This window comes from Lynx rufus, unplaced genomic scaffold (genome assembly GCF_022079265.1).
Source record: "Lynx rufus isolate CCGP_SWC_20201006 ecotype Redwood Valley unplaced genomic scaffold, mLynRuf1.p SCAF_16, whole genome shotgun sequence".
Classification (NCBI taxonomy): domain Eukaryota; kingdom Metazoa; phylum Chordata; class Mammalia; order Carnivora; family Felidae; genus Lynx; species Lynx rufus.
Window position 1 is genome coordinate 56,941,347 of NW_025814830.1, and position 26,591 is coordinate 56,967,937.

The 26,591-nt window shown below is 64.6% G+C and overlaps 3 protein-coding genes across 8 annotated transcripts in view; 1 reads left to right on the top strand and 2 right to left on the bottom strand.

Moving 5' to 3' along the window:
• Window positions 1-34: 34 nt before the first annotated feature.
• Window positions 35-4,037, top strand: TRAPPC2L (trafficking protein particle complex subunit 2L). 6 transcript variants are annotated; one of them, XM_047078928.1, is made up of 5 exons: window positions 35-105; window positions 1,559-1,731; window positions 2,737-2,824; window positions 2,961-3,040; window positions 3,835-4,037. In XM_047078928.1, the coding sequence occupies exons 1-5, from the start codon at window positions 73-75 to the stop codon at window positions 3,878-3,880; spliced, it is 420 nt and encodes a 139-aa protein (XP_046934884.1). In that variant the 5' UTR covers window positions 35-72; the 3' UTR covers window positions 3,881-4,037. The 6 variants fall into 6 exon arrangements, with proteins under 6 accessions (XP_046934884.1, XP_046934882.1, XP_046934887.1 ...); XM_047078926.1 differs by having other exon boundaries at window positions 64-105; window positions 951-1,731; XM_047078931.1 differs by having other exon boundaries at window positions 71-105; window positions 1,582-1,731.
• A 3,356-nt stretch (window positions 4,038-7,393) lies between these two features.
• PABPN1L (PABPN1 like, cytoplasmic) lies at window positions 7,394-10,411 on the bottom strand. Its single transcript, XM_047079279.1, has 7 exons — window positions 10,163-10,411; window positions 9,699-9,837; window positions 9,363-9,430; window positions 8,830-8,936; window positions 8,607-8,694; window positions 7,956-8,098; window positions 7,394-7,741 (listed from the first exon to the last, which is right to left on the bottom strand). The coding sequence occupies exons 1-7, from the start codon at window positions 10,409-10,411 to the stop codon at window positions 7,702-7,704; spliced, it is 834 nt and encodes a 277-aa protein (XP_046935235.1). The 3' UTR covers window positions 7,394-7,701.
• Window positions 10,412-18,092: 7,681 nt separating this feature from the next.
• CBFA2T3 (CBFA2/RUNX1 partner transcriptional co-repressor 3) overlaps window positions 18,093-26,591 on the bottom strand; it is an 82,830-nt gene continuing 74,331 nt past the window's right edge. The window contains 5 exon segments of the mRNA XM_047078933.1: window positions 18,093-18,392; window positions 20,829-21,019; window positions 22,238-22,306; window positions 22,776-22,974; window positions 23,570-23,655. Coding sequence (XP_046934889.1) covers window positions 18,093-18,392; window positions 20,829-21,019; window positions 22,238-22,306; window positions 22,776-22,974; window positions 23,570-23,655 — 845 coding nt within the window.

Here is a 26,591-nt window from a genome sequence, read left to right on the forward strand (position 1 = left end):
CGGCGGGGCGGGGCCAGGGAGAGCGCGTGACTGGCGGCCGGGTCACGTGACACGCCCGACCGGGCCTCCAAGATGGCGGTGTGCGTGGCGGTGATCGCCAAGGAGGTGCGTATGCGGGCGGGCCTGTCCCGCTCCTGCCCCGGGCGGGCGCCCGCCGAGAGGCTGCCTGCGGGAACGCGGCTGCGGGACCCCTGCCCGGGCCCCCGCCCTCGCCCCCTCCCTGCCCAGAGGGCTCCGCGAGCACGGGCCTGGGGGCTTCGCCGCGCCCCGGGGTGGTGGGGGCGGTGCGGGGACAGGCGCCGCCCAGACCCGCGTCCGCGGCGGCTGGAGTGTCAGCCCCGGGGCGGGCACGGCCCCGGACCCCCGCTTCCGTCCGCCCGTCAGTCCGCGGGCTCCGTTGACTCTCGCTCCCGAGCCTAGCTGCCCATCTTGCACCTCCTGCTGCGCGGGGCGCTCGCGCTCGGCCGCATCTTCGCCCCGCCCGCCCGCCAGCAGCCTTCTCTCCACACTGCAGCCACGGTGCTGTTTTAAAGCTAACCGGACCGTGTCACGCCCCTGCCGGAAATCTCGCCAGTGGCGGCTTGTTGCCTTCCGAGAACGTCAGAATAATCTAGTCGCCTCATGCCCCTCTCCCCGAACCACTCCCACCCAACGGAATTACCTGCAGCTTTCTCACCTCTGGGCCTTTGCACTTGGAACGCTCCTCCCTCTGTCCCGCTGCCATCTTCGTACATCGGTCACCTTAGATCTCCTTTCCTCCAGAAGGCTGTTTCTGGATCCTCAGACGGCTGAACGGCCGTCCACGTGGTTTTGTATTGTGTTCTTCTGTGTTTCCGGAAGACCAGGCTTAGGGGGTGATCCTTAGGGAAGCTTTTCAAGGGCGGCCTTGTCTCAGCACAAAGCGCGTCACTTGCTGGTGGGTTTGTTGACTGTTTCTCGGTGGCTGTTAGTCCCGTTAGGGTAGAGAGAGCATCGTGTTTATTACATCTGTGCGGCACCAAGAGCAGGACAGAATCCGTGAATTGTGGCACGTGGGAGCCCGTGGAAGACCCGATTAACCCCTGGGGTTGGAATGGTAAGAATTGGCCGTGCAGAGATGAAGGAAGGTTTGGGCTGAGCCTCGACAGCGTTTAGCAAGAGGGCGTCTGAGTGCCTCTGCCCAGGTGGAGAGGTAGCAGTGAGGACGAATCGGGAAACAGCTAGTATCGCGGGTTGGGAGGACAGCACGCTCCAGGACGGGGCCCCACACAGAAGGCCAGCGACTTCTCCAGGTGCCAGGGCTTGTAGTCGGGCTGTGCTCAAACCCAGTTCTTCTGCCCCTGCCCCCCGCTGGTGATGCCCCCCATGCAGGCAACGGGGAAGCCTCAGATTAGCCCGGGTTCCCTGAAGGCAGTGCCCACAGCAGCTTGGAGGGTTGCGCGATGGGTTTTAGAGAATGAGAGTATGTTCCTGTGACTCATTGGTTCTTGTCGTCCGTGTGCCCCGTGGCCGTGTCCTCGTAGTCTGTGCACACGGGGCGGACCCTCATCGCCTCAGTTGCCGACATCCTTTCTTGCAGAATTACCCTCTTTACATCCGCAGCGCCCCCACAGAGAATGAGCTGAAGTTCCACTACATGGTGCACACGTCCCTGGACGTGGTGGATGAGAAGATCTCCGCGATGGGGAAGGCCTTGGTGGACCAGAGGGAGCTCTACCTGGGCCTGCTGTACCCCACAGAGGACTACAAGGTGTATCCTTCACACCTGGCGGGGGCAGGTCCCGTGGGCGGTCTCCCTACGGGGGCTTCGCATCCAGAGATCCCGCCTCCCGCTTCCAGGTGTAACTGTGGGATCAGGTGATCTCGAAAGACATCTTGGAATATCGCTCGGAAAGAAAGCGAGAGCTCTCAGCCAGCAGAGAATTAGGGCAGCTTGAGGCTAATTGGGACTTCACACCCTTTTTTACGTTAATTAGGAGGGTCACGTGGGAAGAGCTGGGCATGGATTCCCTGGAACTGTGTGGCAGTCTGCACCTGCCCTTTGTCCGGTTTGCAGAAGCAGCAGGAGCCCTCTTACTTAGCGCCTGTGAGGACTGCCTCCCGTGCCGTCTCAGTGGGGCCAGTGCTCCTGAGCAAGGACAGCAATTCTAGACTTGTCACCAGGCCCAGCCCCACGAGTCACCATAAGTTTTGACCAGTCCCTGGGGACAAACGGCATGACATCCGTGGAGTTCAGAGGTCGTTCCACGAGCAGTGCTGTAGCTTGCCCTCGGTGACATCTGCCCGGGAGCCACCGTCCCACCAGGGGAAGTGGCCCGTCGCGGTGAGGGTGCCTTAGGCAGGGTCTGCCTGGTTCTTGGGCTTCTGCGCTGGCAGTTAGCACTGCTGGGCCAGGAAGTGATGGAGAACGAAGTTGAGGTGCCCCCGGGTGTGGGCAGGAGGCCCCCCCCCCCCGAGCTCCGATCGGGAGAAGACTTAGCTGCCTGTCCTTCTCCTGTAAACACCAGACGCTGCCCCAGGGAAGTGCGCAGTCCCCCCGGCATGGTCCGTGTGGTCCTTTCCCGCTGTTGTGGGGCAGGTCCGGTCCGGTCCGGGGTCCTTCTTGATGCAAGGTTGTGATATTTTGCCAAAGTGGCTTCGGAGCCGAGGGACGCGCACAGCTGGCCCTCTGCTCACACGCCGTCCACGGTGGTGCCGTTTTTTCGTGCCGTCACAGAGTCTCTGTATTGAAAGAGGGTTCCCTAACCCACCGTGCAGATACGGCTACGTGACCAACTCCAAGGTGAAGTTCGTCATGGTGGTGGACTCCTCCAACACGGCGCTTCGAGACAACGAGATCCGCAGTGTAAGTGCGCGGCGTCTCAGGATGTTCCTGGGCTCGTGCGTTTTCTCTCTTTCGCTTTGTTTCCAAATGCCGAGAAGCCAGAATTTTGGCAGCCGCGGCGTGTGCACGTGAATTAACACCATTGATTCCTTCTCAGATGTTCCGGAAGCTGCACAATTCCTATACAGACGTGATGTGCAACCCTTTCTACAACCCTGGGGACCGCATTCAGTCCAGGTGAGCTGACTGCCGTGTGGACCCTGCCTTGCGAAAAGCTGTGATTCTGAACGTGAGGGAGGGAAGGTCGATTTCAGCCACGGGCCTTGTTCCTCCGAGGAGTGGTTCTGACGCAGCAGAACCTGGTTTTCCAGTAATCACCACGTGGATTCCGACATGTGGGAAGAGGATGGGGGAGCAGGCCAGGGCACGGACCCTGCCCTCTTGGTTTCCCGCGTATGCCCAGTAAGTCCTGGGGCACCTCCGCGGAACCCACACACAAAGACTTGGTCTTCGATGTCAAACTGGGACGGTTAGGAGATGGGGTCGCAGGTATGATCCACACAGGTCTCAAGTCGACGCAGATGGGACGTTAGCACGTCACCAAGATGCTTTATAAAGAAGCATTCACATGCACACGTTCCGGATCCGCCCCTGGGAATTCCCTGCGTTCCTAGACACGGTTCCTGGGGGGCTCCTCGTAGCCGTCAGGCGAGAGGACCCTGCAGAGACCCAAGCCGGGCCCTTCCCGTGGTGCCTCCCCTCAGCCCCGACACTGTGTCTCCCGGGCTGTGCGGAACAGGGACCGCCGTTAGCCGTCCTTGCTGTACCGTGGCCCTGTGAACCCACGCCGCAGCCCTGCACCCCTTCCTGGAGCCCCAGCCAGGGCAGGGCCGTGAGGCAGGAGGAGGTGGGAGACTTCGGTTCTCATCGCCTGGCCTCGAGGCCGCGTTCACTGGACTTTGGAGGACTCCTCCGGTCCGGGGGTGCAGAGCCCGGTCCGCTTCTCCGAATCGGTCTATGTTTCTTTGCAGGGCCTTTGACAGCATGGTGACGTCTATGATGATACAAGTGTGTTGAGCGAGAACTCGGCGGCCGTTGCTTGAAGACGAGCACTGTGTATATAAGCCATCGTCCAGATGGATGTTTATTATCCCGTGCCTGTTCCTGAGCGTCCCTGCTGCTGGGGGCAAGGCCTCGGGCACGGTGAGTGGAGACTAAAGGTCTTCTGAGATCACGTTTGGTGTTTTCCTTGTGTCAGCAGAGGCTCCGACGGAAGAGCGTGTCGCGCGGCACTTTTGAGGCTGGCGCAGAGGTCAGGGACCAGAGCCGGGACCAGGGGCGGGGAGAGCGGGTGAGGGAGCCCACGGACCTTGGGGCCCTGCGGGGGCTGCAGCTGTGGGGCAGCAGAGACGGGAGCGACTCGTGGCCGGCCTCCGGTGGCTGACCGGGTGGGGTGGTCTGTGGGGGCAGGCCTCCTGTGCCCAGGGCCAGCTCTAGAGGGGCTCCCGGAGAGCCCCCACACCCTCCCCTGCCTTCATCTTTCTGGACTCGTGCCTGGCCTCAGGAGGGAGCTGCTCTCAGCTCGTCGACTGCCGCCTGCTTTCTGAGCACCGAGTGAGCGAGTCCGTGAGCCTCCCCCTGGGGGAGCGTGTGGCGGTCCCTAACGGTTGGCGGAGCCCCTGGTCACCTGCTGCCTCCGCAGGCCCCTGCGCAAGCCGGGGGGAGGGGGTATGCTTGAGGAGCGACCGATGTGATCGGATTTCTGCCACGTGCTCCCCCAGAAGCCTGCTCTGTCAAGTCCAGATGGCAGTCCTAACCAGTTGACTGTGACTGAGGGGACGTTGCCATCCGGGATCAGGCGGCCCTGGCCCTGGCACCCTTCGTCATCTGGCAACAAGGACCCGCGGGGTCTGAGCCCCACCGCGCGGTCTGCTCTGTGCTGTCGTCAGTGCCCTGGCTTCGAGCCGGGTGCCCCGGGCCAGCCGTGATCCCTCCCTCCCTCCTCAGTCGCTCCGGAGAAGGGGTCTGACGAGGAGCAGGGCCACCCGGACCCCCTGGGGAATGGCGGAGGCCGTTAGCACCGGGATGGGACCCGGAGGTGAGCCTTCCCTTCTAAGGAACGCGGGACTCGTTTTTCAAATTACAGAAGTAGAGGGAAAAAAGTCAACGAGTATGTATTAAAAACACAAGTGCCAGCCCAGCACCTTCCGCTGCAGGTGGAACCAGGGGATGGGGAGGAGGCCGGAGAAGCAGCCGCTGGCTGAGCTCTTGGAGGTAATTGCTCCTGCCTGCGTAGCGGCTGTGGTAGAGCCTGCAGGTAGCTGGCTTGCCTCCTTACCAACCAAGCCCCAGTGTTACTGGGTACAGTTGACCGGACAGAAGAGGTTTCCTACTGTCTGTAGCACTCCAGGACAGGTAGTTGTGGAATGTGAGTGGGTGGTGTTGGGAGGGACTTGCAGGAAGGATACTTTGAAGGGGGATTCAGCTAGCAGATGGAGTACCCTTCCTTCATCCTTTCCCTTCTTCCTGCCTGGAACTCGGACGTGATGGCTGGAGCTAAGGCAGCCATCTTGAGAGCATGAAGAAAAGATGCATCTCCTAAGGATGGAGAGCAGAAAGCTAGAAGGAACATGATCTTTATTGACATGGCCCTGGATTGCTTATAGTCAGCATTTCGTAGAGGAAAATAAACGATCTTGTTGAAGCTACTGCTATTTGAGTTTTTTGGTAGGTGCAGCCAGACCAACCCCTGTACCCACTTTACATTCAGGAGTTTTTGTGCACATTGTTAGGCAGCATCCCCACTTGAAGTCTGAGAAAAGCAAGGGTCAGAAGTATCGTGTTAGCCCTTGTGCTGCCAATAGAACGGTCCTGGGGTGGTTTCATACCGTCTTTCTGCATCTCTGTACCTTGAGGCTAGCCTCCTTGTGGGCCGCCTGCCTGCCTGTCCCGCTGCCCTAGAGCTGGGCCCCATCAGGTGCAGCTCCCAGTCGGCCCTTAGCCACTGTTCAGGTGATTTGTCTCTGTCCTTCCTTCTGCCCCAGACCAGACGGGGGCAGAGGGAGCCTGTGCCTCTCCGCGTCCTCCGGGCACAGCCACGCAAGTCTGCTCAGTGGCTCACTGCTTGGAGCCCTCGCTGCCTACGCAGCCACGACAGGAGTGCTCTCCGCCCTCCTTCCACCATGGTCGGCTTGGGCCTAAAACCCATGGGAAACGAGGGGCTCCGAGGCCCGCTCTCTCCTCAGAGTGGCCACACAGAAGGGATCAGCTGTGGCTAGAAGACCGCCGCGTGCATGATGGAGCGCATCAGGAAGGCGGCAGATGCCCCCTGGCCGAGGAGAGGGGCGGCCCCTGGGTGCCCAGCAGGTGGGGGCTGGTGTCATCTGCCCTTGCTACGTAAACTACTCTGCCCAGGGCACCGGGGGCGGGGGGGATGCCTCCTGACTGCAAGTGGCCCAGGCCCAACAGACTCCAGGGCCGGTGTGGCCCTGGCCTGACATTCAGCCCCTCCTACCTACCTTCTCGTGGGGGAGGGGCCGGGGGGTGGGGGTGGGGTAGAGAACAGAGAAATGTACCCCCTCCCAGTTCCAGAGGCCAGAGTCGGATCTGGTGTCATCAGGGCCGATTCCTCCTGGAGGTTCTGAGGGAGGGTCTGGCCCATGCCTCCAGCTTCTGATGGCCACCAGCGATTCCTGGGGTTCCTCAGCTTGTACAGCACCACACTCCAACCTCTGCGGCTGTCTCCACACCGGGTCTGTGTGTGGCTCCTTGGACCGAGGGCCCACCCAGGTGATCTAGAATGACGTGGGCAGCTTTCACTTAATCACACCTGCAATGACCCTTTTTCCAAATGAGGTCACGTTCATAGGTTCTGGAAATTAGGATGTGGACACGTGTTTTTAGGGGCACGTTATTCACCCCACTCAAGGGTCAGATTTGACCCCAGATCACAGGGGTAGTGCGAACCTGGCGTGAGGCAGCCAGAGACAAATGTGGGTGGAGGGCCGAGAGGGGGCCTGCCCCGCCCCCAACCGTGGGCCGAGAGCGCCGAGCAGCTCTGTTCCTGGCTTAAGGGATTGATAGGTCAGGCACCGCAAGGGGCCCAGTCCCTTTAGAAAAGCCCAGGGAGGGGTTCTTTGGCAGCGGCAGAACCAAGTGTGTTTGCTCTCCCAGCCCCGCAAAGGGTAGAGAACATGCGGCGCCCTCCCGAGCGGGCGGGGTGTGTCTGCACAGAGGGGCCACAGTCAGAGCGCCCCGCCTGGGAAACCCCTTCCGCTTCCCCGGCCTCTGACCAGGGCCGGGCCTGTGCCCGGCATCCAACGTGCGCGCCCGCCCTCGGCGCCTCGCGGATGCCTGCCACCTACGGCGGGGGGCGCGCCCTGCAGGCCACCGGGCCTGGTGGCTCCGGCTCCAGCTCCCGGGTGGCACGGGGCAGGGTACGGGGCTGTGAAGCGGGATAGAGCCCGGCCTCGGACCCATCCCCCGCCCTTGGCGGTCAGACCTGCCCCTGCGCCCGAGGAGGCGAATAAAGGCAAGGCCTGTCGTGTGCTTTTAAAAATTATTCAAATTTAATTTACTCTTTGCCATTAAGACACGTTTCTACTTTTCTTTAAAACGACTTAGCCCCGAGCTGACTCAGCGCCGCCTGCCGGAGGCTTTGCCCAGTGCCTTCCAAAGCCCCGAGTAGCCCTCCGTGCCAGCCGCAGCCCCCACCCCCGTGCCCTGCTTCATGCGAGAGACGTTTTTGGCTCCGGCTGCGGGGTCTGGGCCGCGGCGGGAGGCCCTGGACCGTGAAGGGGACAGAGCAGTTACTCTGCGCTGAATAAACGGCCCCGCCCAGAGCACGGCCCTTTACTCTCGACCCACCCCAGCCCCACTCTCAAAATCGGATCCTCCCTTCAATACGGTGAATACCAAGGTGAAAACCGTCCACGGCCCCTGCATGGAGAGAAGCGGAGGTGAGCTCGGCCCCCCGCCACGGCTTCTCCTCCCAGGCCCCGCCCGCCGGCTCCTCTCGGCCCCGCCCACTGACCACATCCCGGCCCGGCCCACAGGTCCCCTTCCCCGGGCCCCGCCCACCGGCCCCGCCTCGCCCACGGGCCCCTCCCGGGCCCCGCCCCCCGCCCCCCCCCCGCCCGCGGCCCCCGCCCACCGGTTCCGCCCCCGAGGTCTGAAGCGGGCCCCGCCCTGGAGGCTGCTGCGGGGGAACGGTCCTCCTCTGGCGCCGGGCTGTCCTCGGAAGCCCCCGCGGTCGGTAGAGCTGATCCCCGGCAAGTTGGTCCTTTTGGGCAGCACCTGAAACCGAAGTCTGAGTCCCTCTGAGACCCCTGTCCTTGGACCCTTCTCCGCCGCGCAGCCTGAATCCAGCCCAGGCCAGAGCCCGGGGCTGACGCTGCCTCCAGGAAACCCCGGATTTCTCTGCTGGAGGCTCACAGGCAGGTGTGCACAGGCCCCAGCGCCCGCCAGCCCTTGCGGCGGTAATTACAAACCCACAGCTAACCTGTTCCCTGCCAACCTTCTCAAAATCACCACTGAGGCCTGAACTGTCCAGCCCCAGACGTGGTCAGGTGACGTGCCCCTGTCAGCCCAGCATCTCGCAAAGGTCCAGCTGGGGAAGGGGGCCTCCCAATGCCACATCCAGTCCGGAGGCAACCGCCGCCCCTGCGGCCCGGCCGACGTGCCCAGAGACACTTGGGGGTTGGAGAAGGGTCGTCTTGGCTTCCCTGTGCTTGCGTTTTCCTGGTTCCTCGGGGATTAACAGGTTAAAGTGAAGGAGCTCACAGCAGAGTTTTAGGGGACGCACCTTGATGACTCGGCCTCGGAAGATGCTCTTGTCCAACGCCACCGCGGCCTGGGCCGAGCTCTCGGCAGCAAACTCTATGTAGGCGTAGCTGGGGTGGGTGGGCATGGCGGGTGAGGGCCACCCCGAGGTACCCAGGCTCCCCAGGACCCCAGGGCGCCCGGCCCCTCCGGGGGCCTCCTCCCTGAGCCCCCTCCCCCACCCCCACGGCCTGCCTGGCACTGACCCCTTGGGGTGTCCAGAGAACTTGTCGCATAGGATGGTGACCCGGTGAACCTCCCCGCAGGAGTTGAAGTAGGCTTCTAGCTCCTCAGCCGTGCCCCCATAGTCCACCTGCCACAGGTACGGGCCCCTGGTGTGGGGAGGCCTCACCCCCCTGGGGTCTCCCACAGCACGTTTTCTTGGTAGCAGAGGTCTCTGTCCCCCACCCCTGTTGGGGATGGACCGGAGACAAAGACGTACGCCCCCCGTGTGTTGGGCGAACCCCCAGGTTTATTCGGCCTGTCCAGAGAGCACCTGGCTTTTGAAAGTGGAATCTGTTGCCAATGATTGGCCGAGTGGAGATTTCAGGTGGAAACCCTGACTCCCGGGTCATGCTGGGAAAGCAGGATGTGAGGACACGGGGCCCGGGTTCCCTCTGGGGGGCAGCCCTCTGGCTTCTCTCCTCCTGGACCTGTGTCCCTCCCTTCCTTTAACCCCACGGCCAGGAGGAGGTGGCAAACCCCAAGAGGCCCCATCTTGCCCCCCTCCCTGACTCACATTCCCCACATAGACGGATCTGTGGTCAGACTCCAGCTGTTCCGTGGGGGGCCCAGGGCAGGTGCAACCTACAGAGAGGGGGGCCTCAGGACAGCGGGTCTCCCTGCCGGCAAGAGGGGGGCGCTCCCGGCAGGCGCCTCACATTTGTGGCTCATTCCTCACTGCTTGTGGGAAGAGGGTCACCCCTTGGGACTGTTCCGGCAGGGCCGCTGCCCGGCCCGACGCAGAGACCCTCAGACCCTCGCCGTGAGCTGGCACTAGGGGCTCAGAGCCGCGTGCCCGACGACTGGTGGCCCACCGCCAGGGGAGGGGCTGGCCCGGCCCCCTGGCTCCTACCTGCCTCGGGGCTCAGCAGCTGCCTGGCCGGTGTGGCCCCGGCGCCCTCCTCCCGTCCCGCCTGGCCCTGCGCCCCAGGCGGCTCCGGTCCTTGGGCCTGCTCCATGGCCCACAGCTTCACTTTGATGGCCTCCAGCTCCTGCCAGCAGGACCCCACACTGAGCCCGGAGGCAGGGTGGCCCCTGGGCTCCTCTTGGGGGGAGGGGGGAGCAGGCCTGACCGTGCCCGTCCTCAGGGTCCCTGGCTACTCAGGGACAGGCTGGGGGGGAGGGGTCCTGGAACGGGACTGGGAAGGCCATGTGGACTCGGGCCCTGCCATCCTACCCAGCCTTGCAGGGGTGGGCAGCCCCCCTACCCTCTTCTAGGCAGGGGGACAGTGGCCCGGGAAAGGTCCGAGCTGCAGCCGTGGGTCCCCTTGAATCCGGGTCCTGGCCAGCCTCCGCTGGGCTCCGCGTGGGTGTTACCTGGTCAGGTTCCGGGTACTCGGCCAGCTCCTCCCCCTCCAAGAGAGACAGGGGGAAGCCTGCATCTTCGGGGTCTTTCTCCGCTTCCCCTGGGTCCCCCTCCTTCCTGTCCCCACTCCCTGGCTCCAGAGGGGGCTTCTCGGCCCTGCCCCAGGCCCCCCAGCCCTGGGCCTCAGGGTCGGAGGAAGCCCTTTGCAGCCAGGCCTGGGTCGGGGGTGGGAAGAGAGCGTGGCTGAGGAAGGGCCACATGGGCGGGTCGAGGGGCAGGCGGACGAGGCCTCCCTGGCCGCTCACCTCCACGCTAGCACCTGCCCTCACCCGCCCAGGGTTTTAAGCCCCTCGCCAGGCCAGCTGCTTCCACTAGAGCGCTTAAAAGGCTTCCCGCAGGGCTGAACTTCCAGCCCCCGGTTCTGGGCCAGCCCCTTCTCCCTCACCCGGGCCGATGCCCCCCGTTGGGGAGAGAAGAGGGCTCCGCCTGCGAGGGCTTGCCACGCTCACTGCACCTGCTCAGGCTAGCAGGCCACAGGAAGGGTGGCACGTAGGAGAAGGGGGTGCTTCCTGGAGGAGACGGTGTTTGGGCCAGCCTAGAGGGACCGGGGGCAGAGCTAGGGCAGAGGATTGCATGGGCATGGGGCCCGGCGTGAGCAAAGGCCTGGAGCAGGGAGGGCAGGGTGTGTGCCGCAGGGCAGGGCCCGGCCCCTCCTCTTGACCCTCCATCGATTCCCCGCGGACGCTCCCCTCTCGCACCCCTCTCTGGGCCAGCTTGTGGGTGGGAGCCGCTCACAGGAGGCCGGAGTCCCGTCCTGGCCACAGGGCCTAAGGGCTGAACCCCGGGCAGATCTGGGGTGGACGCTGGAGGCCCGAAGGCTTCTTGTCTTCCTTCTGTGAGGCTTCTGCTTCTCAGTTCTCGCCCCTGGAGGGCGGCCGTGGGCCTTTGTCCCCAAGTGCCCCGCTCTCCATCTGTCCTCGCTGAGCAGCCCCTCTGGCCTCAGCCTGGCTCAGCCGTGTGGAGCTCCTGGTTCGTGTTTTCCAGCTTCGTGTCATGTTTGTGGGGGCCTCTCTGGCCACGTTTGCCCTGCCCAGGGCCCCCCTCCAGGCCTTAGCTGGGAGGTCCACGCGGGGCAAACTGGGGTCTCTTCCCGGGGAGCTGGGAACTGGGGGAGAGGCGCAGCTTACACGGAGCGGGTCTGTGTGGCCCCGGAGCCGGGACAGCCTCTCTGCCCAGCTGGGCGGGGGTGTGGGAGCACTGGTGGCTGCGGCTGTAGCCCTCGGAAGCTGCAGGCCCCCGTCTCCTGGGCCCGAGCCCCCTTCCCTCGCTCGCCTGGCTCTGCTCTCTCACTTCCGTGGCAGGGTCTGTAGGCCCGGGCCACGTGAGACCTGCTGTGGTCCTGCATGCACGGGGGGGGGGGGGGGGGGGGGGCACCTTGCCCGCCACACCCCCTCTGTTTCCGGCTGCACACAGCCACATGCACTTACAGGGGCAAGACTCCAGGGGGCCCCATCGCTACTGCACGGCTGTTTCCAGGAAGCCTTCCTGATTTCTCCTCCTTTCTCTCTCAGCCATGGCACCGGGCCTCCCCCTCGGTCTGTACGTCACACACCCCCGGGTCTCCCCCGGCAGGCCACAGTGCCTGAAGGGCAGTATCCACGTCTGTGCTGAGGACGGGACCTCCGCCCAAAGCTGGCTGGGTGAGGACGGAAGGGTGGGCACTGCCCGCCTGTCTCCCGGAACTCCAGGCAGTCGGGTCCTCTCCCTCCTTGCAGGTCCGGGGCCCCGGGGGGGGCCTCTGGCCTGGGCCCTTCCCTCCACCTCCACGTGGGAGGCAGAACACCACGGTGGCCGCGTGCAAGCCAAGAGCCGGCTGGGCTCAGGCCGGGCCCCCGGCCAGCCTCCCTCTGAGCTCAGGTCCCTGCAATGGAAAAACGCCGTCACCCTGCTCTCGGCTGCAGTTGCTGACACACCAGGCCCAGCTGGGGTTCCCGCCAGCCGCCTGGCGTGGAGACAGGCTTGCCCCAGGCTGGCCTTTCCAATGACGCCTTTCAGAATACATCATGTTCCAAGCCTGGGCCCAAGTATTAATAACACCCCTTCCTTCCAGAAGCTGCCAGCAAACCGGGAGTGCCGAGTCCTGGGCATCCGACTCTGGTGAGGACCTGACCTGGGAGCCAGGACACCATGGCTGTGACACCCTGGCTCCTCGGGGTCAAGGTGTCCCTCTCCTCGGTGTCCACCCTGAGGGTCTCGTGGGCGGGGGAGGGCACAAGGTCATCCAGATCACGTGGCGGACACAGCCTTTGAAAGTTCACCCCGCGTGCAAACACGTGGGAGGCCGTGGGTGAACCCAGCCAGGAGGCCCATTCCCATTCAGCCCCAACTCAGGTCACCCATTTGCCCACCCCCAGAGGGCAGGGCCTTGCCGCTCGCACACGGCTCCCAGGGAGCCCCCGGGACGTCCCCGGTGAATAAACACCTGGAACCGAGGAGGGGCGCAGCCCGTGATGGCACACGTTGGCTTTATTACAGACACGGATAGCAGACGTGACCTGAATCGTGACGTCTTACAGCACCCGGGTCAGACAAAGCGTGTCAGGGGACACGCGACGGGGACGGCACGCCACGGGTCCCGCGGTGCTGGGGAAAACCCGCTACAGGGAAACGAACCGACGCTCGGTCCAACTCCTTTTGGGGAGTGGGAAAAAGAAGAGGAAAATCCATCCGGCCCCTGAGGCTGTGGGTGGCCTGCCCTGGCCCCTGAAGACCAGCCCGGCTGGGCTCCTCTGTCCAGGCGGACGGGCACCCCCGCCCCCGTTGCGACGTGCAAACAATAGGCTCCACTCTGAGTCCAGATGTTGCGTCGCTGCCACAAGGGGGTCCTTGGCGTGGTACTCCAGGGGCCGGCTGAGCGGAAGAAGGAATAGAAAGCACGCAAGACGGAGTCTTCCAGAACCGTGGGAGCGGACGGGTGCCGTTGCAGACGCCGGGCCTCCCCGGGCCTCCTCCGGACGGGCGGAGGAGTCGACGTGCCCCGGCCTGGCTCCCTCGCTCCTTCTCCTGCAGAGTGGCCAGCAGGACCACATGCGGTCCCAGCCCCGTTTAGGAACACGCCCCTTGTGGCACGGGGGCCTCTAGTGTCCGGGAGAATCCCCCCCCCCCCCCCCCCCCCCCCCCCCCCCCCGCCATCGGCCAAGTTCAGCTTGGGCAGGGGTCTGTTCCTCCATCTCCCCGGAGCTCTAAACGGCCAATCTGCAGTCTGCCACCCCGGGACGGGAGGCGGGAGCGGGACGTGGGCGGAGCCAGCCTCGAGCACCCGGGGAGGGGAAGAGCTGCGGGAGCGCTGGGCACTCTCTTCCCCCACCCTCTCCTTTCCTGAGGCCACCTCCTCTAGGCAGTGACCCCCGGAGACAAGGACAGGAGAGGGCGGCCTGCCCCACAATGTTGGGGTCCTGCCAGGGAATGTGCTCACCCTGACCGGTGGCCCTGGTCACAGGGCCCCTGAGCAGGTGTGTGGGCCACCTCCCAATGAGCACTCCTGGCCCACGGCCACCACACTTGCCAGGCGGGCCCAGACCGGCCAAAGCTACCGCCGGGACATTGGTCCAATCTCCTCACGACGCTCGCAGTACTGCCTTATGTGTCGCTGCAGCAGGCCGGGACCGGTGGTTGAGGTGCTGGGGGAGGCCGGCCGTGCCCACGGGCAGATTCCTTTAGGGCAGTTAAGGTCACGGGAAGTCCAAAATGCCCTCGTAGCTTTGGAACACCGAGGGACTTGGTGATGCTACTCTGGGTTCGGCGGACGGAGAGGTGAACAGGGCGGATGGACTGAGGCACGGCTGTGTGGGTTAGAGTGGAGAACGGACAGATAACGTGTGTGGTGTGTGTAGGGGTGACTGGTGGAGAGGCAGGTGTGATCGGGTGGAAGTATGAATGGGGGAGGGTGGAATCGAGTGACAGCTGCGACACGGCAACGGATGGACACATGGATGGGCGGGTATTTGGCTGAACGGGTGAGTAGGTGGGTGACTGCGTGGGTTGGGAGATGGATGGATGGATGGATGGCTTGATAGGTGTATGGGCAGGTAGATGGGTGGGTGGGTGGATGGATAGATGAAGGGAGGAAGGATGGATAGGCGAATGGGCGGGTAGATGGGTGGGTGGGTGGGCAGAGGGAGAGGTGATGGATGGAAGGGAGGGAGGGAGGATAGGTGGGGTGGACGGAGAGATAGGTGATGGGTGGATGGATGAATGGGTTGGCGGAGGGCCACATGGCTGGATTGGTCAGAAGAGCGAGCTGGGGAAAGAAAAGAATCAAGGAACAATCGTAAGGTTGGCTGCGGGGACGGGAAGAATGATGGCCAGACGTGCCGGCTAGAGCAGGCTGGAAGGAGCTTTGGTGTCATTTTGAGGATGCGTTGGGAAAGCTGGCAAACAGGAGCAGGGCGGGGGCCTGTCGTGATCCCTTTCCACCGCTGTCACTGGGATGAAACCAAACCCTAACCCTCCCGGCCCCTCTCCTGTTCGTCTCCTTCTGCCACCGAACCTCTGGGGGCTTTGATGAGGGACCCCGCCTGGGGGGCCCCGGGGAAGCCCCTCGCCTGGGCGTCTAGCTCCTCTTGTCCTACGGCCCTGACCCTCCTGGACCCCCAAGGCTTCCCTTCGGTCCTGGTGAGCTGTGGGATGCAGACCCTCTATTCAGATGGAGCCTGGGGGAGGGGGTGCCCACCCGCTTACACGTGGGATAGGAAGGCACTGTCACCCCCGGACATCACCTGGGGACGGTGACGTGTCCTAGGATGGGAAACAAGGAGACGGAGGAGGGGGGTGGGAAAGGTCGGGGGGGTCGCGCTGGGGGGTGGCAGAGAGGGTCTAGGGTGCCAGCATCCACTCCGTTGTCCCCTCCCCCCCATCCGTCTATCGTGCGTGGCTCGGCGCTATGGCCTGGAGTCCTGGCTGCCACCTTGCCTGCCCGCCTCAGTCCGCCTTCCTGTGGCAGCTTTGGTCTCAGAACAGCAGAGGCGCCGTTTTGGTTTGGTTTGGGTGGAAGGAGGCTGTGTGAGAAGCGGCATCTCCCTGAGCTCCCGGGTCACCCGCGTGTCGTGTCTAACCCTGGCGGTGGCTGGCGGGAAGGAGCCCCTCGCACGCCGCGCTGCGGGCCCGTGGCTTATAAGCTCGGGAAGCGGCAGGGCAGGACGGCCGCTGAGCAGAGAGCAGGGGGCTAGACCCGCTTGTGTGCGGGTCCCCTCTTGGCATAAGAGAGGCAGGGGCACGGCCGTGCCCCGGTCCCAGTCGACCCCCAATGCAGAAACTCCGCCTGCCCCCCTCCTCCCCAAAGCCAGCCATCCGCGTTTGGTTCCGCGGCGAGGTCTTCGGCTGAACGCGGCCTGAGCACAGTGGCCCGCAGGAACACCAGCTCGCAGAGCAGAGGGGGTGGGAGGGGCTGTCCCGTCTCGGACCCTCAGCCTGTGGTGGGGCTGGGACACCACCAGCTGCCAACATGCTACTTTCTCCGATGTGTCTACTGATCCCCAAAGGGCGACCTCGTGAGGGGAAGGGGAACACACTGGCTCCTCCATACCTCACCCCAGTCCCGATGTCAGGGACACGCGTCAACGGGGCCTTAGATCTGCCCACCCGGACCCCCCACGTACCCGGGACAGATGCGCTTCTGACACAGCCGCTCACCAGCACAACCTCGGGGAACAGAGTCCAAGAGCACCGGCCTCCAAGGGGCACAGCCGAAACCACCATTTTAATAGGTCCGACACCCGCGCGCGAGAGACAGAGGCCTGGAGACACTAGGGCAGGCTTCCACCGGCTCATCCAGAGCCCCAATCCCAAACTGGTCCTTGCTTTTCTGGAACCCACGAAAGCAAACCTCTGAGAGGTTCGCAGACCCGTGGCTGGAGCCTGGGGAAATTTCCGGAGGATGAGATGGGTCTATCGCGACTTTCAGAATTGGGTTCTGCTGTGAGGCGGGGCTCGGGGCGGCGCCCGGTCCGAGGCAGCCGCGCGGAGCCCCTTCTCTGCGCACTGCGCGATGGATTCTTACAACTCTGAAAAAACAACAGCGAACGAGCCCACTGCTCCCCGCAGGAACACGGTTCCGGTTTCTTTGAGAATCTACTTCCTAAACCTCACATGCTTCCGTGGTTTCTCTTTTTTATTTGGCAAACATCCCTTTTTAATTACCGTCGCCGTGAACATCATCACTGGGACCTCCGCGAGGACTATGTACATTCACATTAACGCATTATACCACCGACTTGCCTCTGGGCGGGGCGCCCAGGAACCCCCACTTCAGCAGCTGCTCACGCCCCGTACTGCCCTCCAGTCCCGGGAATTCCTCACGGCGACGCAGGCAGGATCGTGGGCCGCGTCTGCTCTTTTCCTCCCGGGGAGTACACGTGAGGCTCTCCTCACTCCTTCGTTGCCTCCTTGAGATCATCGGGGCGGCTGAGTGGGGGGAGGGGACAGGGCCGGGGGGGGTCCGAGAGACCACCTCCCCAAGGAGCAGCTGGACAGGGACGCGGGGTTATATACAGCTGACCGAGAGTCCGGCAGGCGCGGTGAGGGCAGACCGTTCCCGTCTGCGGCTTTTCCTCCTATTTCTGCGACAGTGTGAAGAGAGGGGAGCAGGTGCGGCGGCTGCGGGGCCGGGGGCTGGGGCGGGGCGGGGGGGGCGGTGGGACGGCCTCGTGGGGCGGGAGGAGAGGTAGAGGAGGAGACGCGGAGAAGCAGGAGTCCGAAGGCCCAGTTGCTGTCTCCTGGTGCTTCGAAAAGCAGTCAAGAATCAACCCGAGAGATTGTCACGGTTTCGTTTCGGAACTCTTCTCTCCTGGGAAGGACACGTGAGCGCTTTCTCACAAGTGGGAAACATGCGACGTGATGAAGATTCACAGAGGGCGTGAGGACAGACGGGGGCGTCCCCCGCACGCGTGTCCACGCGGGGCCGGCGCGCCCAGCCGAGGCCCTGCCGTCGTGGAAAAGAGACACGTTGCTTCTTGCCGGGCGACGCCCTCCAGACTCCGAGTGCCCGCACCCCAAACACGGAATCAGAGCGAGAGAACGGGACGACAGATGAACAAATCCAGGAGTGGGGTAAAACCGTGGGAAAGGTACTTTGGCAGTGACGAAAACATTTTGGATTTTGACGTTTTGTGTTTGCTTTTTGGGTTTCCTTTGGAGCAGAGGTGTGTTCGGCGTCCTTGGCTGGCTAGCTGGCAAGGTAGTTGACAGGTGCGCTTCCCTCCCTGTTTTTCAAAAACCTTTTTGGATTTCTACTTAAAGCCAAAGAGTTTGACATTAAAAGAAAAAAAAAATAACCTGAAAGCAAACCATGTTTCTCGAGTCGGAAATCGAAATTCTTCTTACCGTCTTCACCGCGCTGGCCACACGCCCCCGGGGCGGCCTCCGTGTCGCGGTGGCTCAGACCTCCAGCTATAACACGACAATTTTCTGTCTCCCGTTTTAACCGGGAAGGGGACAAAACCCCCATTTTCTGGGTCCGTTTCTGAGTAGTTCTGTTCCACAAAACCCCCCAAAATTCTTCACCGAAAACATAAGCCACCAAACGGCTAGATTTTGTTCATGAAAGAGACAGTGTGTGAAAGTCAGACAGAAGAACGGAGGGCACGAGGGCGGCAGGCAGAGCTGGCATGGGCACGCCGGCCGCCCTGCCGTCTAAAGCTTGGCGGGAGGTCTCTGAGGACGCTCGAGGTCGCGGCGGGGGGCCGCCGGGTTGCTGAGGAAGTTGCGTTGATGCAGTTTTTGTCGGTTCTGTTTTCTTTTGGAGAGAAGCAGTAGCAGCAGCGGCTCCGGCCGGCTCCCAGGGCCCCAGGGTCGGGGGCGGCGGCCGGCGGACCCGGGGCCGGGCGGGGCCGGAGGGCGCGGTGGCCGCGGGGGGTGGGGGGGCCGGGCGGCGGGATGTGGGGGTCAGCGGGGCGCGGCGTCCAGGGGTCCGGGCGGGCCGGGGGAGCCGGGGCGGGAGGGCCCCGCGGAGCTGGCCTCGCTGGGGCTGGCAGCGCCCGTGGGCAGGCAGGGGCCCAGGCCGGCGGTGGCGTCCGGCTGTCCAGGCCCCGGGTCGGCCACGGCGGCCACGGGGCCCTGCAGGCTCTGGCCGCACACGTGGTGGTGCTTCTCCCAGTCCTTGTGCTGGCAGAAGGAGCCGCAGTAGCGCGCCGCGTTGCAGCCGCTGCAGGTCTCACTGGCCTTGCGCCCGCAGTTCCAGCAGCTCTGGAGGAGGGGGACACGGTCAGGGGGGGCCGCGGGGCGTGCCTGGGGCCGAATCCCCAAAGTGGCCTGGCCGGCCGCAGACTGGGGTAAGCACGCACTGCAAACAACCCCGCTGGGACCCGGCCACGGGGTCACGGGGACGTGGCCACGGCGTCACGGGGACCCGGCCACGGCGTCATGGGGATGCGGCCATGGAGTCATGGGGACGTGGCCACGGCATCATGGAGACCTGGCCACGGGGTCACAGGGATGTGGCCACGGCATCATGGAGACCTGGCCACAGGGTCATGGGGATGTGGCCACGGCATCATGGAGACCTGGCCACGGGGTCACAGGGATGTGGCCACGGCATCATGGAGACCTGGCCACAGGGTCATGGGGACGTGGCCACGGCATCATGGAGACCTGGCCACGGGGTCACGGGCATGCGGCCATGGAGTCATGGGGATGTGGCCACGGCATCATGGAGACCTGGCCACGGGGTCACAGGGACGCAGCCATGGAGTCATGGGGATGTGGCCACGGCATCATGGAGACCTGGCCACGGGGTCACAGGGACGCAGCCATGGAGTCATGGGGATGTGGCCACAGCATCATGGAGACCTGGCCACGGGGTCACGGGGACGTGGCCACGGCATCGTGGGGACCTGGCCACAGCGTCATGGGGATGTGGCCATGGAGTCATGGCCACGGCATCATGGAGACCTGGCCACGGGGTCACGGGGATGCGGCCATGGAATCATGGGGACGTGGCCACGGCATCGTGGGGACCCGGCCACGGCGTCATGGGGATGCGGCCATGGAGTCATGGGGACGTGGCCACGGCATCATAGAGACCTGGCCACGGGGTCACGGGGACGCGGCCATGGCATCGTGGGGACCCGGCCACGGCGTCATGGGGATGCGGCCATGGAGTCATGGGGACGTGGCCACGGCATCATAGAGACCTGGCCACGGGGTCATGGGGACGCGGCCACGGCATCGTGGGGACCCGGCCACGGCGTCATGGGGATGCGGCCACGGCATCATGGAGACCTGGCCACGGGGTCACGGGGAAGTGGCCATGGCATCATGGAGACCCGGCCACGGGGTCACAAGGACGCGGCCATGGAGTCATGGGGACGTGGCCACAGCATCATGGAGACCTGGCCACGGGGTCACGGGGACGCGGCCATGGCATCGTGGGGACCCGGCCACGCATCATGGGGTGACAAGAGAAAAGCCCGACCTCACCGGGCTTTTGGGCCGCCCCCAGTGGACATGGCCACTTGGCTGGGCCCTCCTGGGGGGTGGGCTCCCACCACGGAGGCACACAGCTCCGCCCACTCCAGACAGGGTTATGCTGAGTTTGCGGGACCATGGGGTCCTCGCGAGGGAAGGCAGCCACAGCACCCCCCCGCTCCTCTCTTCCAGGAAGCCCTCCTGGGCTCACCTGGGCTCTGACCACAGAACGCGGCAGCTCTGGCCAAAGACCGCCAGGCTCCAACGTGGGGTGCACGGCCAGGCCTGCCTCGCGCACACCCACCCGGGCCACTGGGGCTCTGCTCCCTTTCTGTGGACGAGCGGTAACCTCAACCACCCGCCCAGGACAAAGGCCCAGTGTCTAGCTAGCCGCCGAAGCCTCTTGGCGCTCTCCGCTCGGCCACGTCGGCCTCCTTGTGGTCCTCACTCTGCCAGGCGTGCCCCCGGCCTCTGTCTTTGCTGCTCCCTCCTCGGGGTGGCAATTTTCCCCCAGATCCCTGCCTGCCTGGCTCACCTCCTCCAGGACTCTGTTCCCACGTCACTGCTGCGGCGTGGCGTCTTCCCTGGCACCTGCCCCCGGGAGGTCTGCCCGTTCTGACCCGCCTGCTTCTCCGGAGCTCAGGCTGTCTGCTGGAGCAGGCCGGAGCAGACACGGGGGCCGACCCTCCAGGCTGGCCCAAGCACACACGTACCGTGGCGTTTTCGAGACGTGTCCTGTCCCAAAGGACAGTTCTAGAACTCCCTCCTGGCCACGCTTTCCCCCCTTCCCTAACTTCCCTGACATCGAGTCCTTTTCGGACCGGGAGGAAAGGGCCTCCCTGCACCTGCCTGACCCCGGCCAGCCTCCGGATGCCGGGGCACCAGCACGACCAGGCCTCTCACGTCCCCGCCGTGCGGGCTGTAGCTGAGGATGCCCTGTAAATGCCACGTGGGGTCTCCACGCCCCTCGCGGCTGCCGCTTTCACAGGTTACTGTGAGCACGGGCTTCAGCGTCTCCTGGCCGAGGTTTGAGTGACAGGTTGAACGGCCTGTGACTTCCTAGGGCGCAGCCTAGAGCCAGCCACCTACCCTCTGGAGCCCTCAGCGTCCACATCTGCCCAGGGGACCCGCCTCACCGGCCGCCCAAGGTCATGAGGCCGGGAGGCGACGGAGTGGGGCTTCAGGGTCTGGAACCTGGAGGCTGGGTGGCCCTACCTCGCTGGAGTCCTCCTGCTGGTTGATGACAGTCAGGGCGTCTTCTGAGGCCTGCCGCCGGGCCTCTGCCAGGGCCCTCTCCATCTTGGCGCGCTCTGTGCTGATGAGCTCGTGGGCCTTTCGCTCCGCGTCCGACACCGCCTTTTGCAGCTCCGACATCGCCTGCCGCTTCACCTCGTTCACAGCCTCTTCTGCAAAGGAGGTGGGGGCCGTGGTCACGTGGCCCGGCCCAACTGCTCTCTGAGGCCTCGAGCTGTGGGCGGGGCCTGCGAGCGCAGGCGTGGTCGTGGGGGCGTCTCCCAGGCCTGAATCGATCCCGTCGTTCCAAACCTCGGGGTGCGGCGGTACCGCCCTGGAGGGCAGGGGCCGAGCCCACCCGTGACCTGGATTCAACGGGCTTGGGGAAGGCCCGAGAACCTGTGTTCCTAACGGGTTCCAAGCCACGCTGATGCCGGGTCTCGGCACCCACTTTGTGAGAACCACAGCTGTACCTCTGCCCCACCAACAGTCGGCTTCCCCCGTGGCCCATCTAGAAGCAGTCTGGGGGGTACCCCGTCCAGGCCTCTGCATCGTTGTCACTCCCAAAGCCCTCTGTCACCACCCCCACTCGCCGCCTGCGGCCTGCTCACGTCCGCAGAGAAGCCTGCTGTTCAGAGCTGAGCCAGAGCACCTGTTTGGATTACACTGTGCTCCCCAACCCTGGGAACCACTCACAGCTGCTCACGCCTGCCTCAGTTTACCGGCAGTGCCCTTCCTGCAGCAGTGTGGGTAGGGTGGGGTGGGATTAGCGGGGCTCCCCTGTGCACACTCGTTGCGGTGAGCTGCCGGCCCCCCGGGTCACCAGACGGAGGCAGAGGGGACAGGCCGAGGGAAGTGAGGACCCCACCCTCCCGTCCAGGCCTGTGCCCTGCCCTGCCTTGCTCCGGGCTGCTACTGCCTGTCTGGGGCCCTTCAGCCTCGAGTTCTGGGTGGGGACACTCCACTTGCCTTGCGTTCCAGACCCCGAGACTTTCTCCCTCGTCCTGATAGTTCACGGTGAATCCATCCACTAATCAAAACGTACGGGGGGGGGGGGGCGTGCGCTCCTCTCCACTGCCACCACCTCCGCTGAGCTCCCCCTTCTTTCTCAAGCTGGCCACTGGCTCCCAAAGTCTGTCCCCACGAGGCGATGTGCTCAGCGCCACGGCCACAGGCACTCCCTCGGCACCTCTCACACGTGTGTGTGTGTGTGTGTGTGTGTGTGTATGCACATGTGTGCGTGCAGAACCCAGGGACCCGTGCTATTCTGCCACGCGGCTTGCTCGCTCGCCTGCAGATGGGGGGTGGACAGGTGTCCTACCCGGAATACTGAATGCACTCCACCCCCTCCCGCAGGGTCGGACCCCACTCCCAAGGCCGACCCCACTCACCAGCCTTCCTCCAGATCTCCTCGGGCATGTAGCCAGAGAGGGTCCTGGGCATGAACTCCCGGTGGGCGTCTGAAACACAGGGGGTGCCAGCATCACGCACAGAACGGGGCCACACCCAGCTGGGTAAGGGGGGCCTGGTGTGTGTTCTTGGGGGGGGGGTCCCCGAGGTGCCCGTGGCCGGAAACCCTGTATCAGTTGCTGGTGTGGGGCAGGGCTATGCCGGGATGGAGGTGCTCTGAGCTGATGCAGCTTGGGTCCAGGTGGACCTGGGCCTTCTTGGATCTGTCTTGGTTTCCGTGGTCGTCATCCACAGAGCGACTGGAGACCCTTGGGGGCCCCTGGCTGCTGGCACCCTGAGTCTAGGCTTCCCGCGAGTCAGGCAGCATCTTTATGCAGAGCACAAAAAGCACGTCCTTTTGCGGGGAAACTCCTGGGCTGTACTTTACCGCAGCGAGTGCCAGAATGGGGGCGCTGGCCTCGGTCTTCGGCGCCCCTGCGGTGCACCCCCCGGTCCCCCTGACACCCGCTCAGCACGCACCTAGCTGAGACCCCTCTGCACCCACGGAACTGTTGAGGGGCCGGGCGGTGGCAGGCACGGGGCCCTTCTTGGCGTCCTCGGTGTCGCTGTAGCGCCGGATCCAGTGGTTGATCTCCTCGCGGTCGGCCTCTTGGCACTGACGCAGCACGGTGAGCGACCGTCGAGTCTTCTCAGCCATGTCCATGATGCAGTTCAGCAGCTGCGGGCGGGCGGTGGCCGTGAGCACGCAGGCTGGGTGTGGCCGCTCAGGGTGGGCGACGGCCAGGGACCTTTCGCACCCCGGGCCTGGGCCAGCCCACTGTCCGCGAGGGCTGGCCACAGCGAGCTCCCGGCAACAGTGCGAAAATCTGCCTCCGCTGCCTGGAAAGGCACCAAGCACGGGGGGTGGGAGGGAAGACCAGGCTCTTGGGGAGGTCTGTTCCAACACAGGGGCTGGGGGCTCTCCTTTCAACCGTCGGGGCTGTGCTCTGCCCTGGGGAACCACACCTGCCTGGGCTCCCTCCCCACAAAGGCAGCAGGGGAGAGATGACCCCGAAAACGATGTTGAAGGGGTCCCAACGCCAGGCCAAAGCCCCTCTCTCCCAGAGACAGAGCTGCTCTGCAGGGGCAGAGAAGGGATGGTTCTGAGGGGCTGCCCAGAGCGGAGGGCGGGCTGAGGCAGGCAGGCGCAGGCCAAAGCCAAGCCGGCACTGAGCCTGCCACCCCCTACCCCCCGCAGCAGCACCGGAGTCCCGCGGGCTGGGCAGAACCCCAGGAGTAGGGGTGGTACCGTGGCCTCGGGCCTGGACACTCACGTTGTTCAGGTGCTTCCACTCCTCTGCCCACTCCCGCTCCGTGAGGCGGTGGTCGATCACTTCCTCCTGCCGGGACCCGTGTACCGCTGTAGGGTGGTGTGGACACTCAGGCCCTGCTCCTTGTCCCAGGCCCCAGGCCTTCTCTCCATCCCTCAGGCTCCGCCCTGTGCCCCAGGCCCCGCCCACACCCCCCAGGCTCCTCCCTGTGCCCCAAGCCCTGCCCAAGTCCTCCAGGCTCTGCCCCATGCCCCACACCCCAGGCCTTCTCTCTATCCCTCAGGCTCCGCCCTGTGCCCCAGGCCCCGCCCATGTCCTCCAGGCTCCACCCTGTGCCCTAGCTTGCTTGTACCCTCCCCCCCCGGCTCCGCCCCATGCCCCTCCCCTGTCCTCCAGGCCCCAACCTGTGCCCACCAGGTACAGCTCCTTGCTCCCCAGGCCACGCCACTCATCCCAGGCACTGCCCTGGGCCCGCTAGGTCGCGCGTCGTGCTCCCCAGGCCCAGTGCGTGGGCTTTGCCCACCTCAGGAAAGTGGAGAGGGGGAGGAAGGGGGCCCTGGGCACTGACCCTCTGTCCACTGCCTTTAGGGGGAGGTCAAGAAGAGGTCTGGCCTCTAGTCAATGCTTGGGAGGAAGAGACGGGTTCCTATCCTTCAGTCTAGGCCTGGCCACCCGTCCCCCACCTCCCTGCATCCAAATCCAGCATCTTTCGATTTTCCTGCCCCTGCTGCCCATGGTAGCTGCCCCAGGCTTCACTTCGACGGCCTTGCCTCTTCTCAGAAGCCCCCAGGGGCTCACTAGTGGCTCACAGCTCATGCTGTACCCGTTCCTCTCAGCCAGCTGGACTTCTATACATCCCTCGAAGCCCAGGTCCCAGGCCCTCTCCTCAGCAACCCTGAGCCCTTCAGAATTCATTCAGCCCCACGCATATCCGCTTGTCAAACAATCCTGGCGGCTTCCTTGTTTATTCTTAGTCCCCCCAGCTGGCTGTGTCAGTCCCCAGGGCGGGGCTGCTGTGTCTCCTGGGCCGAGCTCCAGCTGGGCAAGAGGCTTGCTCTGGTCCAGCGGCTGGGTCCAAGTGTGGTCCCCTGGGAGGCGGTGGGGTCTGGGAAACCAGAAGCCCCAACACTCGTTCCCCATGGGACCCCAGGCCCCTCCCCTCACCACTCTGTGCCTCAGTTTCCCTGCCCTGCCTGCCTCCTGGGGCCGTGAGAAGGCTTTCAGGAAGTGCCCAGGAGGGGAGGGCCCCAGGTACCCAGCAGGGCTCTGTGCCAAGCGCCTCACCCCTTGTCGGCCTCCAGGGGGAGTTCTGTGGTCATTCCCATCCTACAGATGAGAACACCGAGGCTGCTCAGGGGATGTGTTTGCTCAAGGTCACCCAAGGTCAGCCCAAGCCATACCAGTGCCCTCAGCTGCTGGCTGGTACAGCTCCAGAGACTGAAACAATGGGGTGCCCTCCCCGCCAAGCCCGGTGATGACAAAGAAAACAACTCGGAACTGAGGAGTTCGCGCCAAGGCAACAGTGTCTGATCGTCCTCACGTGATTTTTTTGACACATCAAATGCTCTCAGCCCCACGCTGGTGGTGCCTCAAGCCTACGCCGGGTGGCCCGGGGCTGACCAGGGCTTCCTGGGCTGAGGTCTCTCTGTGTAAGCCTTTTCCAGGCCCTGGCGGTCTCCTAGCCCCCCAGACATGCCGGGCCACCTCGCGCTGCAGGAGGAGCGAGAGGCAGCGGCCACGGCCACCGTCCGCCGCCCTGCCCCGCCACCCGCGGACCCCGGGGCCTGCGCCAACGCCCCAACCAAAATAGTGGCTGAGATCTGCCTGACAGCTGGCGTTTATTTTTGCATTAGCAGAAGCGGGTGGGAATTAGCACCTGCCCGACCCGGCCGCAGGGAGCCAGACGCTGTCACCTGCTGCCTGGGCCCAGGCCCTGGACGCTTCCGCGGGGTGGGGGCGGGGAGGCGGCCTTGTGCAGGGCAAGGCCTCTGCTGACCCTGCCTCTGGGCCCCCACGGGTGCCCTGGGGCTCTCAGGAGCGGCTGTTTCCAGCCTCCTACCCGCCCCCCCACCCCCCGCCCCCACCGGGAGCCCCTTGGCTGTGGGCCGGTCCCATTCATCTGAGTCCCCAGCACAGAGGAGGGTCAGAAGATCAGACAGGCGCGGCTAGAAGGCTCTGGGCACGTGAATTATGCTCTCTGGGCCTCCTCATCTGTGCTCCGGGCCTGTGGATGCGTCACACACACAAGCAGCAGGGTGTGCTGCCTCCTGTAACGGATGAAGAATACGACGCAGGCACAGGTCGCAGGACTGGCCTCACTCCCAGGCCTCACCGTGCCAGGCCCTGCGGCGAGTCCCTCCGACCCTGCGGTGCGGCCTCCCACTGGATCAGCTGACAGAGGAAGGGACTGAGGCAGAGGACACAGGACCCAGCGGGGACGCACAGCGGGGACCCGGTGGAGGTCCGATCCCTCTGTCCCCTGACAGCCCGGCTCCCACATCTCCTTCCTCCAGGCACAGCTCACCCACCGTGACGGGGCACTCACACTTGGTGTCGTCAGGCTCGTCGTCACCCTGCTCGGACGGCAGGGTGGGGTGTGTGCGGTCGGTGGTGCTCAACGAGGGCTCATGAGTCTTTGTGCTTTCCCTGGGGTGCCCCGGAGGCCGGAGCCACAGTGCCCGTGACTCGGGAGACTCCCCACGTGCCCACCCTACCTCACAGTGGTCTCTTCCCGGCTGGCCGCGCCGGACCCCGCTGCACCCCGAGAGCCCGCGTGCCCTCTGGCTCTGTACCTGCCCCTCCTCTGGGCGACAGAGGCCCCCCCGCCACGGCCCTGAGGGTGGGGGACGTCAGACCCCATGACAGAGGTCAGGGAAGGATGGCCCTCCCTAAGGGTCACAGCCCAGCCAGGGTGGGGTTTCCCTCTGGGCCCCAGGGCCCCCACCCCATCAAATCTTTTCTCCACACCCGTTTCCTCAGCATCCTTCCTGGACAGACAAGGTCAGGATGTCAGCGAGCCTCCCCC